Here is a 17,082-nt window from a genome sequence, read left to right as displayed (position 1 = left end):
ACTGGGGAAAGTGTTGATTCGCGGAAGTGAAAGTTGTAGTGAGAATGGATGATTTGGAGTATGGTGGTCGAACACTGTGTCTGTGACAGTGGTATGGAATGACATCATGATGGGATGTCTGCTGAGGACGCGGAAGGATTCCGCGGGTGTAGAGCCAAGAGTCTCAGGATGGATGTAGGGATGGAGTCTGGGACTCCCAACTTGATTCTGATCGAGGGCTGTGTGCGTAGTGGTGGTTTCTCCTGGGGATGTTAGAGACGTCATCATTGTGACGGGTTTTCCTAACCCGAGAGTGCGAAGGTTGGTGCGACATGGGTGTGTGATTGCAAGAAGAGGACTCATGGGAGTTGCTCTGGGATTTAAGAGTGGGTCTTTCCGTCGTCACGGATTGGATAGAGAGGGATTCGAATCGGGGATCCGATGGTTCATATCTTCTAACCCTTATGGGTCGAGTGATTGTTGAGATTTGGGGCAGTGATACTTCATGGGTAATTCTCGGATCGATGTGTGTGGTCCTCAGAGGGTGCATCCGGTGCCCGGTTCGAGACAATGGTCAGGACACCATAAGGAAAGGGAAAGTGTGTTCGAGTTTCGATGGGTATGCCTTGTGAGATCTGGTCCGATTAAGGCAAGGTGGCACGTTGTGGGAGTAATTCTGGAGTTGAGTTACTGTAGGCTTCGAGGGCGAAGCCTAATTTAAGTGGGGGAGAATTGTAACATCCCGGAATATCAAGAGTAGAGTTGAAGGGCTAAAAGAGTAAATTGGGAAAGAGCGACTCGGCGAGTCCATGTGTGGACTCGGCGAGTAGAGTCGCGACTTGGTCGCGTGTTAAGTGGCCGACTCGGCGAGTCAGAGTATTGGACTCGGCGAGTAGGCGCTGAGTGGAGAAAACCCTAATTCTCGGGGTTGAGCCTTATATAATGATCATTATGTCTTCCTCCCAGCCTCTTTATCACCCCTTGAGCCCCAGAAAACCCTAAATCACGGAGAAGCACCATTTTTGAGTGGATTGGAGCTTGGAGAAGTAATGGTTGAAGGAATTTTGGGAAGATTGAAGGCTTGGAGCAAGGGGCTTTGCTTGGATTCGAATTGCATTGCAGTTGGGGCATCACTTAGAGGTAGTATCTCGTTTTTGACCTGTTGATTATGTTGTTTCTTCATTTTGGGGTTTGTGAGAAATTGTCTATGGATGAAATGGGAAGTCTAGAGGTTAGATCTGAGGTTGCTACCTCAGATCTGGAAGGGAGAAGAATCAGAGAGCATGAAAGTCCCTGTGTTGGAGTGTTTAGTGAAGCTTGCATGTCCAAAACCCTAGCCCCAATGTGCAAACGGCTTAGATCTCTTTGGATTCACGTAAAGTTTGCCACTTTACGTGATGGATGAGTGGTAGGAGGCTAGATCTATGTCTTGGAGCAGTTGCATGGCCTGGAATGCTTCGGAATGTATTCAGACCGGCGGTACTTGGCGAGTCACATGGGTGGACTCGACGAGTTGGATGAAGATGGCCTGGAACTCGGCGAGTTGTATGAACAACTCGGCGAGTAGGTTGAAGATAGCCGTAGACTCGGCGAGTCTGTTCTTGGACTCGACGAGTCTTGACGAAGAGTCCCAAATATTTCCTGGTTGAGTCGAGAATCGGTGAGTCAAGGGATGACTCGGTGAGTTGGGTTTGAGTGGACTCAGAGTTGTGGGACTCGGCGAGTCTCGTGGTGACTCGACGAGTTGAGTCGCGATATGGGGAAGTTCTGATTATGGGAATTCGACGAGTCACAGGGTTGACTCGGCGAGTAGAGTCAGTCAAGGTTTGACCTAGACTGAGGACTTTGATTTCGACCAAGGGTTGGACGTTGAGTTTTAGGGTTTGGACAGCGATGTGGCCTTTGGGCCAAGAGAGAGGTAAAATAGTCTTTTACCCATAAGAGGGTGTTATGAGAGGATTTATTCTAGCCTCGAGAGTTATATTCATGAGAGTATTTGCCTTACGTGTTAGGCGGTGGCGAGTTCGAGATTCAAGTGTGGGGATATCTGCTTTCTGCTTGCCAGGTGAGTCTTCTCACTATACTTTACCTTGAGTAGGTAACCAGAGTTATGTGATTAGAGTATTTGTATGCTATATGTACGTGATGTGTTGTACTGCATTATTTCTATGTGATTTATGTTATGCATGTTTATAGAGTTGGAACCGGAAGGTTCCCAGAGTTAGAACCTGAGGGTTCACAGAGTTTGGGTGCACGGACCCACAGAGTTATAGCCTCGAGTGGCTAATATGTGTTATGTGTGGTATTTTGGGGAACTCACTAAGCTTCATGCTTACAGTGTTTTGTTTGATGTTTTACAGGTTTCTTTCAGTATCACGGGACGGTACCGACTTGATTGTACACACCAAAGAAAGAGTCATATTTTGGAGGATCTTGGTTTTCTATGCAAGTGAAAATGGAGTTATGTTTTGTAAATCGACTATGAATAAGATTTTAAACAAGTGTTTCTAAGAGTAAAATGATTATTTTAAATGAAAAATTTGTCTTGAAATTTACGGTGTTACAAGTTGGTATCAGAGCCTTGGTTTGAGGGATTCGGATGCGCCTTCGGGTAAATCTGGACTCAAACTGAGGAAGTACGAAAAGTTTTTAAAGAAATAATTTTCTAAAAGTGAATAAGAGTTCAAAGAGAAAGCAAGAAGGAGCAGTGTGTACAATCAGCCAGAGCCCGAACGGTGATTTCCCAAAATACCCTTATTTTTGTGTTATGAGATATGTACGATGCACTTTATGAGATATTATTGCATGCTAGAGACAGGCTAGGTATTTCATATGTTAGGACTAGAGTGGCCTGATTTGTGATGCCTTAGCCTAGGACTCATTGTTATATGTGTTATGTTTTAAGTATGTGATGAGTGAGAGTATCCAGTTAGAACCCATGAGGGGTAGAGTTACAGAGTTCGGTGGTACTTTCGAGGATGAGCTGAGAAGGTGGAGTTATCACAGAGAGGGAGTCCTATGTATCCTTCGATGCTCGAATGCTGCTTGCTTTGTGCTTTGTGGAACTCTCGATGATGGGAGTCAGCTACCAAGTGAATATGACGATATTCAGGAGGTAGATGGCTGGCATCATTAGGAGCTCTTCAGCAGCTGATAGCAAAGAAGTGGGAGGACGACGGAAGAGCCTAGGGAATAACCCTATCCAGATGAGTGTGCTTGTAGAATAGAGAATTTCGCTGGGGAGCGAGCACGCGTGATGGGATTGGTGAAAGAGCAGGTCGAGCAGCTATTTAGAAGCTCTGGGATGGTCCGTGTGGAAAGTATGGGTAGATGTGGCAGGTAGTATGGGCCCGTACTACTGAAAGCAGAGGACCCATACTTGATACAGGGAGTATTCTGAAGGTTCTAAAGAGCAGATTGAGGAGTGATGTTATGGTTTGAGTACCATACATCGGAGCGGATCGAGGAGTGATGTTATGGTTCGGGTACCATACATCAGGGCAGGTTGAGGAGTGATGTTATGGTTCGGGTACCATACATCAGAGCAGATTGAGGAGCGATGTTATGGTTTGCGTACCATACATCGGAGCGGATCAAGGAGTGATGTTATGGTTCGGGTACCATACATCAGGGCAGATTGAGGAGCGATGTCATGGTTTGCGTACCATACATCAGAGCGGATCGAGGAGTGATGTTATGGTTCGGGTACCATACATCAGGGCGGATCGAGGAGTGATGTTATGGTTCGGGTACCATACATCAGGGCAGATTGAGGAGTGATGTTATGGTTCGGGTACCATACATCAGAGCAGATTGAGGAGTGATGTTATGGTCCGGGTACCATACATCGGAGCGAATTGGGGAGTGATGTCATGGTTAGGGTACCATACATCGGGGCATATTGAGAAGAGATGTCGTGGAAGGAGTACCATGGTTCGTAGTGAATGATGTTTGTGGTTCTCCGGTTATTCGGTCACGAGTAAGTTCGAAGAGGCGTCCCTTGAGAGGGAGATTGAGAGTCCCTCAGAGTATTCTAGTAAGGAGTCAGTGGAAGGGAGAATTTCGATCTGAGTTGAGTGATCAGTCGATAAAGGAGATGTCACCTCCTATGATCGGAGAGGTACTAATTATGTAAGTGTGAGAATATGAGAAGCATGATGTTTTGGTTTTGGGTTTAGGGGTAAACCCTGCAGGTCGTCATTGATGATGATTTCCCCCCAGAGTATCAGGTAACATGTGTGCCGCGAGGCAGTGATCTATCATGAGCAGATAGTCAGTTGGGACTAAGATAGTCGAGGGCCACGCTATACCTAATTGAGTATAGTCGGGTGTATGGTAGTGGTATCAGTAGGGAGTTCAGTCGAGTTTAGCGGTGCAGAGAGTTTTCTATCTATGGGGTGTTGAATATGGGAGTGGGTCCTTGTTCGTGGGGTGATCCCGGTGTTGGGGCGTTGGTTGATGAGTTGAGGTGAGGGGTACAGTGATTTTATGGTTCAGTCTATGAGCCAGGGATGTTATTGAGCAGTTGATTTGTTGGTACTAGATTGGTAAGATATTTGGAACGACTAGAGGCAGACGTGACGAGAAGTTTTTGAGGAGTTCATCAGAGGTTCAGAGTATATGAAGTCGATTCATTTCCGTAAGGGGGATTATCGGGCGTTGTGTAGCACTTTCCGGGGGCAGGTGCGGTTTTGTTGGAGAATATAGTTATGGAATAGTTGTGTGCTATTTGATGACGGTTTGAACCCTAAGTGGGGGAGAACCGGGTGCCGTATGTAAGAAAGCAGAGATTTGTCAGGGGCAGTTATAAGTGGAGTATAGAGATATGCGGTAAGAAATCATGAGACCAGAGATGTCGGTGATCGAGGAAAGGGGTCGGAGTGAGTTAATGCGGGAAGTACTTGTTTGAGAAGGATGAATGTCTCCACGACAGGTGTTTATTAGTCAGGAATCTGGTATTGGTCAGTGTTGGGGCAAGTAGATAAAGAATGATTGAGCAGCCAACTCCCGGGTCGGTATGCGTATCCTTGTTTGGGTTTTGAGTGGCGGGAAAAAGGGTTTCGGAGAATTTTCAGCGTATTTCGTAGCGTTAGCGTTTCTTCGTATTGCAGTTGGGAAATTGAATACACCGAAGTTGCAACTTGGGAAAAATGAAGATCTAGTTATGGGGTTCAGAGGGAATGTATTATTGCATCTATATGGTGCTTGGGGCAGGGAACCTGTGGTTGTGGCAGGATCTTGTGATGATCGGTGGGGGTGTTCCGAGGTATCCGGGTATTGATATCTTTATTTCGAAGTTATTCGTGAATCCTGAGTTGAGACGACTTGTGGTATATCAGGTATCTATGGAACTAGTGATAGCCCTTCGAGTATGGGCATCCAGGGAGATTACTTGAGAGAGTGGATCTTCGCAAGGGTGGGCATCTGTTATGACGATTGCCTCCAGAGTCTGTGATGAATATTCGAGACGAGTATGGGTAGCCGCCTATGATAGTCAGTGGAGCACGAGCTAGTGGAGTCAGAGGGTGTTGTGATACTGTGGAGAGCCGTAGTACTCACTAGTTAGAGGGTGTTGTGATACTGCGGAGAGCCGTAGTACTCACTAGTTAAAGGGTGTTGTGATACTGCGGAGAGCCGTAGTACTCACTAGTCAGAGGGTGTTGTGATACTGCAGGGAGCCGTAGTACTCACTAGTCAGAGGGTGTTGTGATACCGCGGGGAGTCGTAGTGCTCACTAGATGGCAAGAGAGTGTGATGATGGAATGTTCTCCGATCAGTGTATGATGTAGAAGAGTTTTGGGCTTGAGTAGCCCTAGTATTGAGTTTTTGGAGCCTGGATGTTGGACCGGGGGCGAGACTGGGGTCCCCGTCTCTGTCGGGGAATGTGGTGAGATGGCAAGGGATATGCGCAGCAGAAACCAGAGATCAGAGTGGAGACGATCCTCGGTTGGATTGTACTTTCTTGCATAAGGAAAAGAGAATTTCGTGACTTGCGTGTCACGGGGCCGGGATAGTGGTCACGGGGAGGAAGTTAGTGGGATATTTGGATCATGATTTGGGTGACCTTTGTAGGCTCAGTTGTGGAGTCAAAAGCTGACCTGGTGCTCAGTCTCGAAAAGGGATATGTGATGAGCTAGAGCTTATCCTGATGATGTCGGAGGACACCTCAGAGGGAGTGAACGATTCAGACGCTCAAAGACATGCTTCGGGCATGTGTATTAGATTTCGGAGGGTGTTGCGGCACGTATTTATCCTTGGTTGAGTTATCCTATTTCAACAGCCATCATTAGTGCATTGGTATGCCACCCTTTGTGCTGTTATATGGGAGGAAGTGTTTGATCCTCATTTACTGGGGAAAGTGTTGATTCGCGGAAGTGAAAGTTGTAGTGAGAATGGATGATTTGGAGTATGGTGGTCGAACACTGTGTCTGTGACAGTGGTATGGAATGACATCATGATGGGATGTCTGCTGAGGACGTGGAAGGATTCCGCGGGTGTAGAGCCAAGAGTCTCAGGATGGATGTAGGGATGGAGTCTGGGACTCCCAACTTGATTCTGATCGAGGGCTGTGTGCGTAGTGGTGGTTTCTCCTGGGGATGTTAGAGACGTCATCATTGTGACGGGTTTTCCTAACCCGAGAGTGCGAAGGTTGGTGCGGCATGGGTGTGTGATTGCAAGAAGAGGACTCATGGGAGTTGCTCTGGGATTTAAGAGTGGGTCTTTCCGTCGTCACGGATTGGATAGAGAGGGATTCGAATCGGGGATCCGATGGTTCATGTCTTCTAACCCTTATGGGTCGAGTGATTGTTGAGATTTGGGGCAGTGATACTTCATGGGTAATTCTCGGATCGATGTGTGTGGTCCTCAGAGGGTGCATCCGGTGCCCGGTTCGAGACAATGGTCAGGACACCATAAGGAAAGGGAAAGTGTGTTCGAGTTTCGATGGGTATGCCTTGTGAGATCTGGTCCGATTAAGGAAAGGTGGCACGTTGTGGGAGTAATTCTGGAGTTGAGTTACTGTAGGCTTCGAGGGCGAAGCCTAATTTAAGTGGGGGAGAATTGTAACATCCCGGAATATCAAGAGTAGAGTTGAAGGGCTAAAAGAGTAAATTGGGAAAGAGCGACTCGGCGAGTCCATGTGTGGACTCGGCGAGTAGAGCCGCGACTTGGTCGCGTGTTAAGTGGCCGACTCGGCGAGTCAGAGTATTGGACTCGGCGAGTAGGCGCTGAGTGGAGAAAACCCTAATTCTCGGGGTTGAGCCTTATATAATGATCATTATGTCTTCCTCCCAGCCTCTTTATCACCCCTTGAGCCCCAGAAAACCCTAAATCACGGAGAAGCACCATTTTTGAGTGGATTGGAGCTTGGAGAAGTAATGGTTGAAGGAATTTTGGGAAGATTGAAGGCTTGGAGCAAGGGGCTTTGCTTGGATTCGAATTGCATTGCAGTTGGGGCATCACTTAGAGGTAGTATCTCGTTTTTGACCTGTTGATTATGTTGTTTCTTCATTTTGGGGTTTGTGAGAAATTGTCTATGGATGAAATGGGAAGTCTAGAGGTTAGATCTGAGGTTGCTACCTCAGATCTGGAAGGGAGAAGAATCAGAGAGCATGAAAGTCCATGTGTTGGAGTGTTTAGTGAAGCTTGCATGTCCCAAACCCTAGCCCCAATGTGCAAACGGCTTAGATCTCTTTGGATTCACGTAAAGTTTGCCACTTTACGTGATGGATGAGTGGTAGGAGGCTAGATCTATGTCTTGGAGCAGTTGCATGGCCTGGAATGCTTCGGAATGTATTCAGACCGGCGGTACTTGGCGAGTCACATGGGTGGACTCGACGAGTTGGATGAAGATGGCCTGGAACTCGGCGAGTTGTATGAACAACTCGGCGAGTAGGTTGAAGATAGCCGTAGACTCGGCGAGTCTGTTCTTGGACTCGACGAGTCTTGACGAAGAGTCCCAAATATTTCCTGGTTGAGTCGAGAATCGGTGAGTCAAGGGATGACTCGGTGAGTTGGGTTTGAGTGGACTCAGAGTTGTGGGACTCGGCGAGTCTCGTGGTGACTCGACGAGTTGAGTCGCGATATGGGGAAGTTCTGATTATGGGAATTCGACGAGTCACAGGGTTGACTCGGCGAGTAGAGTCAGTCAAGGGTTGACCTAGACTGAGGACTTTGATTTCGACCAAGGGTTGGACGTTGAGTTTTAGGGTTTGGACAGCGATGTGGCCTTTGGGCCAAGAGAGAGGTAAAATAGTCTTTTACCCATAAGAGGGTGTTATGAGAGGATTTATTCTAGCCTCGAGAGTTATATTCATGAGAGTATTTGCCTTACGTGTTAGGCGGTGGCGAGTTCGAGATTCAAGTGTGGGGATATCTGCTTTCTGCTTGCCAGGTGAGTCTTCTCACTATACTTTACCTTGAGTAGGTAACCAGAGTTATGTGATTAGAGTATTTGTATGCTATATGTACGTGATGTGTTGTACTGCATTATTTCTATGTGATTTATGTTGTGCATGTTTATAGAGTTGGAACCGGAAGGTTCCCAGAGTTAGAACCTGAGGGTTCACAGAGTTTGGGTGCACGGACCCACAGAGTTATAGCCTCGAGTGGCTAATATGTGTTATGTGTGGTATTTTGGGGAACTCACTAAGCTTCGTGCTTACAGTGTTTTGTTTGATGTTTTACAGGTTTCTTTCAGTATCACGGGACGGCACCGGCTTGATTGTACACACCAAAGAAAGAGTCATATTTTGGAGGATCTTGGTTTTCTATGCAAGTGAAAACGGAGTTATGTTTTGTAAATCGACTATGAATAAGATTTTAAACAAGTGTTTCTAAGAGTAAAGTGATTGTTTTAAATGAAAAATTTGTCTTGAAATTTACGGTGTTACAAAAGAAAGCAAAAATCGATTTTTTTTAAGTTACAAACATTACTGACTAAAAGAATACAATATTTTTTGAGTCTACACGTTAAGGAGGTTTACTTCTTGAGTCTATAAGAGGCGGTTGGAAGGTGATTTATTCATTTGTGCATATTTGTTTTTTTGTTTGTTTTTTTAATATAGATTTATTTCTTGTCGATGATTATATTCGTTTTTTTATTATTTTTTGATTAAAAGTGTACTTGGTTAATGAGTTAAGCACTTTGTTGACAACAATACAAAAAATTTCTTTGATTTCTTGTAGATGGGCCGATTTAATACGGATGACCTAAATGATTGCAATGATGAAGGATGAATGAACATCTTCAACAACTTGGAAGGAGTAGAAACGTATTCTATGATCAAAATACATTAAGACCTTGTGATTTTCATTTGTGATTATAATCATATTCATATATGATTGTAATTGTGCTTTGTTTATTTATTATTACAACTTTAATTGATGTTTTATTTGTAACTTGTGTTTTGTTCATTTAAGATTACAAATTTACAACTATGTTTCGATACACAACTTATTTATTTATTTACGATTATAACTACAATAATTTATGAAGGATAAATGCGAATCTTTTAGATATAATTTATCTATTATTTTGTTATATTCATTTGTGATTAAAACAATATCTACTTGTGATATTTGTGAATAATAATGTATATTCATTTGTGATTGTGAATAGTATTAAAATGGGACCGTATATAAAAATGGTTTCATTTGTGATTTGAGTAATACTGGTTTCCTTTTAAAGAAAAAGAAACGCTCATAATATATTTTTAGAAAAAACCATAAAAAAATTATATATATATATATATATATATATATATATATATATATATATATATATATATATATATATATATATATATAATAAATGAAGGTTTTTTGCCACATGTCCTCTTCTTCATTTAGACACTTTTAGACACTTGGTATTTTCTAAAATTTTTAAATTTTTTATTTTCCACTTGTCATTTTATTGTAATTTTTAATTTTATTAAATTAAAATTCCACATTTAATATATAAAGTAATATATATGTAAAGTATTTATTAGAAATGGTTTATATATGAAATGTATCCAATACATTAAAGTTTATTAATTTTAATAATTCAAAATTTTTCTCATTTTTCTTATAAATTCAAAAATTTTAAATTGTTAAATTTCATATATTTTTTTTTAATTAAACTCATGTAATACATGGGTCTCACACCTAGTGTGTGTGTGTGTGTGTATATATATATATATATATATATATATATATATATATATATATATATATATATATATATATTCCACTAACTAAAAAGAACTATTAATTTTTTTAGGTAATTAAAATCATTTTCCCTAGATTTTAGGAAATCATTAATTAATATTTATATAAAGTTACTAATATACTCTTATAAAATGATTGGTTTCAGAACTGTTCTCACGTTCTTAACATTTTAAGTGTTTTCATTTGATCATCTCCATATATATATATATATATATATATATATATATATATATATATATATATATATATATATATATATATATATATATATATATGATAATAAACATGTGTTACATCACTCTTCTAATAGAGATGCAAAGATCATAACCCTAAGCCTAACATCTGCTTAATGGGCTAGGACATGGTTATACGACACTACTAGTTAAAAGAAGGAAGAATTTCGTATATGACCTTCCTAAACAACTAAATATCGTATTTGTCCAGCTTAAATTCCAAATATCGTATTTGCCCTTTCTGATATTTTTTAATATCATATATACCCAAATCTATTTTTCTAATAAATTTTATTCATTTATAAATCTATTTAATTATCTTAATTCATTAAGATTGAAATTAGAAATGTAATGGACAATAATGCCCTTACTTGTAAACTCCTATACTAAATACGATCGCAACCTACTTGTTACCGACCATCACGTTCGCTGCTACCTGTTAGTCATCACGTTCGCTGCTGCCTGTTAGTACTTCCGATCGATTGTTGCTTCCCTATTATCTCATCACGCTCACGTATGAGGTAAACAATAAAGGATGTTATTCCTATTTTGAATTTATTTAATTTTGTTATTGATGTATGATTTGTTTCTAATCGATTGCTGCATCCTTATTATCTCATCGCGTTCACGCATCAGGTAAACAATAAGTCATCGTATTCCTATTTTGCATTTCTTTAATTTTTTTTATTGATGTATGATTTGTTCACTCGAATGTGTTGAACGCATCAGGTTAACAATAAGCAATCCTATTCTTATTTTTCCATTCTTTAATTTTCTTATTGATGTTGTTTGATTTGTTCACCTCAATGTGTTGAATCGCAGCTATCTTGATGTTTCAAACTGTGAATTAATTAACATGATAGCATTGTATAAAGACTTAGAAATCTGGATAATACAAACTGTTTGTGTATGATTCAGTGCCTTTTGTATCAAATTATACACTTTTACTGTTTTCCACACATAAATCTTTAATTAATTCACGATTTAAAAAATGGTAATTAATGTCATTGATGTGTTGAAACTTATACTTGACCACAATCTTGCATTCTTTCCACTCTATCAATTATGTGTGATCTTGATGTTTGAAGCTACCAATGTCGGAAAATTATTCTCAAACAGAAGATATTACACTTCATGACACATCAAAACCAATATGGGAGAGCAGGGCTACGTCTCCAATAATCGAGTATGTTTATGTAAATATCTTAATTTTAATTTATTAAACAATTAAACTTTTACTAAATTGTATGATTGTTTCTCTAATTAATTTTCAATTTCAGGCGTATACCAACATCCAAGTTCAAGTTAAAATTGAAATATGGGGGTTATTTCCGTCTAACAAAGAACGGTTGTAGGCAAATATATTGTTTTGGCTCTCAAAAGTGTATCTACATAGACACATTTTTATACAAGTTAACTCAACTACATGAAGAAGTGATAAAGCGTTATGCATCAAAGAACAACCCAGAATTTTCTATTCTTTATGTTGACAAGTATGCACCAGACAAAAGCTTTATTGAGCTTGATTCTGATGAAAAGTTCATGGATATGCTTAGCATGTATGGAAACGAGAAACAAGTAACAATTTATGTGACAACAAAGAATAACCTCGGCTCCAATAACCATACTAACCATTTGTGTGCCAATAGAGATGAACCACACGATGAGTATGAGGCAGACCTTTGTCCTAGTGAAGAAAGCTATCATAGTCATCTCAGCTCTGATAATGAAGACAATCTGATGATTTGATGATGATGAAGTTTACTCAGTTAGTAAGAATAGTATACGCATGGAAGTCGGCTCAAAATTTGAAAACGTGGTTGATTTTAGAAGATCTTTGAACCACTTTGCAGTCATAAATGAGTTTAACTACTACATTCAGAAAAGTGGCCCGACACGATTCACAGCAAGGTGTGAAAACCTAGAGTGTGAGTGGAGAATTCATGCTTCTATTACACAAGATGAAGTTACCTTTGAAGTAAGTGTATACCTTAAGTTATACCTAGCACCCTTTATATTAAAAATATATTTATGTTTATTTAATTCTTTTTTTTAGGTTAAGAAAATGGTAGCAGTACATACTTGCACTCGAAGCAACAAGGGTGGCAATAAGCGTGCCACTCAAGGATGGATCGCTAATGTAGTTACTGACAAGTTGAAGTCTGATGGGGATGTTTCTCCATATGAGCTTAGAAATTGGAGTATGAAAACTTACAATGTTGACGTGCCATACCTAAAAGTTTTTAGAGGGAAAAAGCAGGCTTATACCGACATGTATGGTAAGTGGGAAGACTCTTTCTTGAAGATGGATGAATTTAGAGAAGAACTATTACAAAGGAACGAAGGAAGCATTGTTGAAATTGACTTTGACATAGTTGGTGGAAAGAAACTTTTCAAAAGGTTTTTTATTTTTTTAGTAGCTTGTTCTAGAGGGTTTGTTATTGGTTGTCGTTCGTATATTGGTCTTGATGCCTGTCATTTAAAAGGAAAGTTCAATGGTGTACTAGCTGCTACAACTGGTATTGATGGCAACAATTCTATCTTTCCAATAGCATACTGTGTGCTTGAATCAGAAAACACACAATCATGGACATGGTTTCTTGACTCACTCAAAAAAGCAATTGGAACCCCAAATGGCTTGGTTGTCTCATCAGACATGCAAAAAGGGTTAGAAGTACCCATGATGAATGTTTACCCTAATGTTGAGCATAGAGAATGTATAAGGCACTTATATAGCAACTTCAAGAAAAACTTCCGTGGTGACTTCTTTAACACCAAACTATGGGCTGTTGCAAAACCATATCGTCCTACCAAGCATGACAGATTATTGAAGGAAATTAGTGATAAAAATGAAGATGCCATTGCATATCTAAATACCAACCACAAAAAAATATGGAGTAGAAGCAAGTTTGGTACTACTTCCAAGTGTGATTACATCACTAATAATATTTCAGAAACATTTAATTCTTGGATTGGTAAATTGCACTATAAACCTGTGCTTGATCTCCTTGACGCAATTAGGGAAATGATTATGAAACAGTTTGATAAGAAAAGGAATTTGGTAAATACATGGAATGACGCATTGGTTCCTATTGCTAAAAACCATCTCAATGACATCGCTAAGGTAAGCATGTTAACTAATTCAGTTGAATGATTATATGTGTTATACTTTTTACTTCAATAATACATATTTATCTAAAATATATCTATTTTTGATTTTTCATGTAGAACTTGGGTGAATATGAAGTTACTAGAAGTTGTGACAATCAAGCTGAAGTGAAGTATAAGGGAACACGTTGGGAGGTCAACCTAGATGAAAGAAAATGTAGTTGTCGAGTGTGGCAAGTTCGGGGCCGACCATGTGTACATGCAGCGGCTTTTATTGGTTTTATTAGGGATGCTAATTGGGACAAATATGTTGATCCCTATTTCACTATAGAGAAGTTTAAAGCTGCATATGATTTTCAAATTGCTCCGATGCCAGGACAGGATCAATGGGCACAAAAAAAATGGGGAGAAAATATATCCACCTATTATCAAACGCCCACCTGGACGAACAAGAAAAAACAGAATTAAATCATCAGATGAGTCTAAAAGAAGACACAAATGTCCGCGATGTGGAGAGTATGGACACCGTGAAAAGACATGTAAAAATCCAGCATCTCAAAATTTGGATCAAAGTGAAACATCCACATCTAAAAGGTTACTCAAATTTCTATTTTTTTTTTCATTGAACAAGAACAATACTAACAATGAAGATAATTTTTTTTATTCATTGTAGGAAACGTGGAACGAATACAAAATCGCAGGATGGTTTGGGAGATTCGGGGTCTATAAAAAAAAACTAGTGAATTGGTCGGTCCTTTTAACAATTTTGTTAGCTTTAGTTGCAAATGTTCTTAATTAGGGATCAATTGATGGATTCTTTTGTTAGTATGTGACATAAATAAATATGTTAATATAGTTTTCCTTTCATGGATTTGCATTTATTGTCAAATTGGTATATATTATGACTTACATGAACCATTTATTTTCTACAATAACATATTATGAGCAGGGACTATAACTATACTTTAGGTACGGGACCAAATTGTAGTAATTGCAAATTTAAAATAAAAGGACCAAACTATAGTAATTGCAAATTTAAAGTCAAAGGACCAAATTATAGTAATTGAAAATTTAAAGTCAAAGGACCAAACTATAGTAATTGGAAGTTTAAAGTTAAAGGACCAAACTATAGTAATTGCAAACTTAAAGTTAAAGGACCAAACTGTAATATGTGTAAATTTAATGTTCAGGGACCAAACTGTAATAATTGCAAAACTAAAGTCCAGGGACCAAACGGTAGTAATTTCAAAATTAAAGTTGAAGGACCAAACCATAATATGTGTAAATTTAAAGTTCAAAGACCAAACTGTAATAATTGCAAAACTAAAGTCCAAGGACGAAATTGTGGTAATTGCAAATTTAAAGTCAAAGGAACAAAGTGTAATACGTGTAAATCTAAAGTTCAAGAACCAAACTGAAATAATTACAAAACTGAAGTCCAGGGACCAAACTGTAGTAATTGCAAATTTAAAGTCAAAGGACCAAACTGTAATATATGCAAAATTTAAAAGTATAGGCACCGAAATATAGTATGTGCAAATTTTACAACAACAGGGATCAAACTATAACTAATGCCAAATACATACATGAAGGACCAAAATTGTAAATATTAAAGTATAGAGATCGCAAATATAGATGTTGTAGTCAAGTATTACAAATTTTTAGACGTTCAAAATATAGCTCATGAATTTCTTAAAGTACAATGCTATTTCTTGAATTTAGCCCTTCTTTTTCTATCTCTTCATTTGATGAGTAATGGAACAAATGAAACCACGACTTGTGAAGCATCAGAAGCTCCAGCAGCAGAAAAGACTGTTGACCCTGTAGTAAACTAATGGAGTTCATGACAATGTAGTAATGGAAACCGATAATGCACCTTTTGGTGATAAACTTATGTCTCCTTCTCCTCAAAGTGATCATGAGATAAGTTCTGCAACAAAATCATAAGTCAATGAACATGTTGATGACATTAACATTCTGGATAATAATAATTAGGGTGAACATGTTAACATGAATGAAGGGAGCATAAACATTCTTTTTTGGAACTTTACCCACTCAGAAATTTCAATCGTAAAAAGAAACATTTCTATTATCAGCAAGAAAAAGAAGAAACATTTTGTTTAAACTGAAGTCATTCTTGAAACATATAGCTTTTTTTTTTTACAATGGTTTGTTTGAAACAAGAAACTTGTTAAAGATTTTACGAAAATGAAAGATTACATACCCTAATTTTGAATAGCCTTCTCAACAGTGGATATGAATATGGTAATGGAACTTCTAGCTTTATTTTCTCCTGAATTCCCTTTTGTTGCCATGATGCAGCCTGAAATTTGTTTCTAAATCACTCATTTGGTATAAAGGAAGAATGAAACAATAGTTAAATGAATGTCAACAACAAGTAAAATCCTATGTTTGATTTACTGCTTCTTGAGATTTGATGTTGTTTGAAGGAGATTATTGATCCTCTGATGAAACTATGGAAAGATAACAAGCCCACATAGAAAAAACTTCACTTCTAAAAACCCAAATAAGGGATTTTCATGGATCCAATAATGTCTATCACTATGTTCTTGGTATATCAATATATAATATGGCTCGAATACTCAAAGCTTTCACAGACTTCTTTCCATCAATATATGTTAGTTACTATTACACTATATCATGAACTTCAACTTAGAACAGGAGCTAAATCTAACAATTAAACAAGATTAGAAGACCTCTAAATTCACCATTGCTCCTGACATTGTATTCCACAGATTATGCAAGACAAAAAGTTTAAAATCAAAAAATAATAATAATATATTTGTTCGAGAGTGTAAAGCTACATTAGAAATATGTACCTGAATCAGAGTACGAGAATTCACTTATAACCTAAAAACAAACGATGAGAACAAAGCTATCAGGGAGCAGTAGGCTCGATCGAGTCTCAAAATTTCGATCGCTACTTCCCCAGTGCCACACACACACACACACACACAAAATCTCGATCGAAATAAAAAAAAAAGTGGCCAAAAGAGATGCTCCGGGGACTGACATCGATGAAGAAGAAGAGGGTTGTTGGATTTTCCGACGGCCCTTCTCTAGTCGGTTCGTTTCCGGCTGATCACGAAAGGGAAGGGAGGATTTCGGCCCTTATCAGTTTGAGAAAGAGCTGAACATAATCAGGAGTCGAGTGGGGGCATGGGACCTCGTCTTCATCATATTGAAGGAGAAGAAGACGAGAGCAGCGTGATGCGATAACAGGAAAGGTTGTGATCGTATTTAGTATAGGAGTTTACAAGTAAGGGCATTATTGTCCATTACATGTCTAATTTCAATTTTAATGAATTAAGATAATTAAAGAGATTTATAAATGAATAAAATTTATTAGAAAAATAGATTTGAGTATATATGATATTAAAAAATATTAGAAAGGGCAAATACGATATTTGAAATTTAGGTTGGACAAATACGATATTTAGTTGTTTAGGAAGGGTATATACGAAATTCTCCCTAAACAAAACTACACAAAAAGTAAACATTCATTTCCTTCCTCAAATAAAGCTGTCAAGGA

At 38.9% G+C, this 17,082-nt stretch overlaps 1 protein-coding gene and 1 long non-coding RNA gene across 2 annotated transcripts; one reads left to right on the top strand and one right to left on the bottom strand.

Moving 5' to 3' along the window:
- Positions 1-10,853: 10,853 nt before the first annotated feature.
- Positions 10,854-14,336, top strand: LOC145005745 (uncharacterized). Its single transcript, XM_078964854.1, has 6 exons — positions 10,854-10,942; positions 11,510-11,607; positions 11,702-12,399; positions 12,478-13,545; positions 13,650-14,123; positions 14,203-14,336. Exons 3-5 carry the CDS (start codon positions 12,211-12,213, stop codon positions 13,995-13,997), a joined length of 1,605 nt encoding a protein of 534 aa, XP_078820980.1. The 5' UTR covers positions 10,854-10,942; positions 11,510-11,607; positions 11,702-12,210; the 3' UTR covers positions 13,998-14,123; positions 14,203-14,336.
- Positions 14,337-15,112: 776 nt separating this feature from the next.
- Positions 15,113-16,775, bottom strand: LOC145005698 (uncharacterized). The gene is made up of 3 exons (XR_013662651.1): positions 16,370-16,775; positions 15,754-15,852; positions 15,113-15,459 (listed from the first exon to the last, which is right to left on the bottom strand). It is a non-coding gene; the product is annotated as an uncharacterized LOC145005698 (long non-coding RNA).
- Between the last annotated feature and the right edge of the window lie 307 nt (positions 16,776-17,082).

The sequence above is a fragment of the Lactuca saligna genome, chromosome 7, assembly GCF_052625555.1.
Source record: "Lactuca saligna cultivar CGN05327 chromosome 7, ASM5262555v1, whole genome shotgun sequence".
NCBI classification, from domain to species: domain Eukaryota; kingdom Viridiplantae; phylum Streptophyta; class Magnoliopsida; order Asterales; family Asteraceae; genus Lactuca; species Lactuca saligna.
This window is presented reverse-complemented; position numbering and strand designations above follow the sequence as displayed.

What these genes read in the sequence shown, in the direction of transcription:
- LOC145005745 (XM_078964854.1), top strand. Translation starts at nt 12,211, where the DNA reads ATGGAAGTCGGCTCAAAATTTGAAAACGTGGTTGATTTTAGAAGATCT. An exon ending in AAGATGAAGTTACCTTTGAA is followed by an intron (nt 12,400 to 12,477) that starts GTAAGTGTATAC and finishes TCTTTTTTTTAG; the next exon opens with GTTAAGAAAATGGTAGCAGT. An exon ending in ATCTCAATGACATCGCTAAG is followed by an intron (nt 13,546 to 13,649) that starts GTAAGCATGTTA and finishes TTTTTCATGTAG; the next exon opens with AACTTGGGTGAATATGAAGT.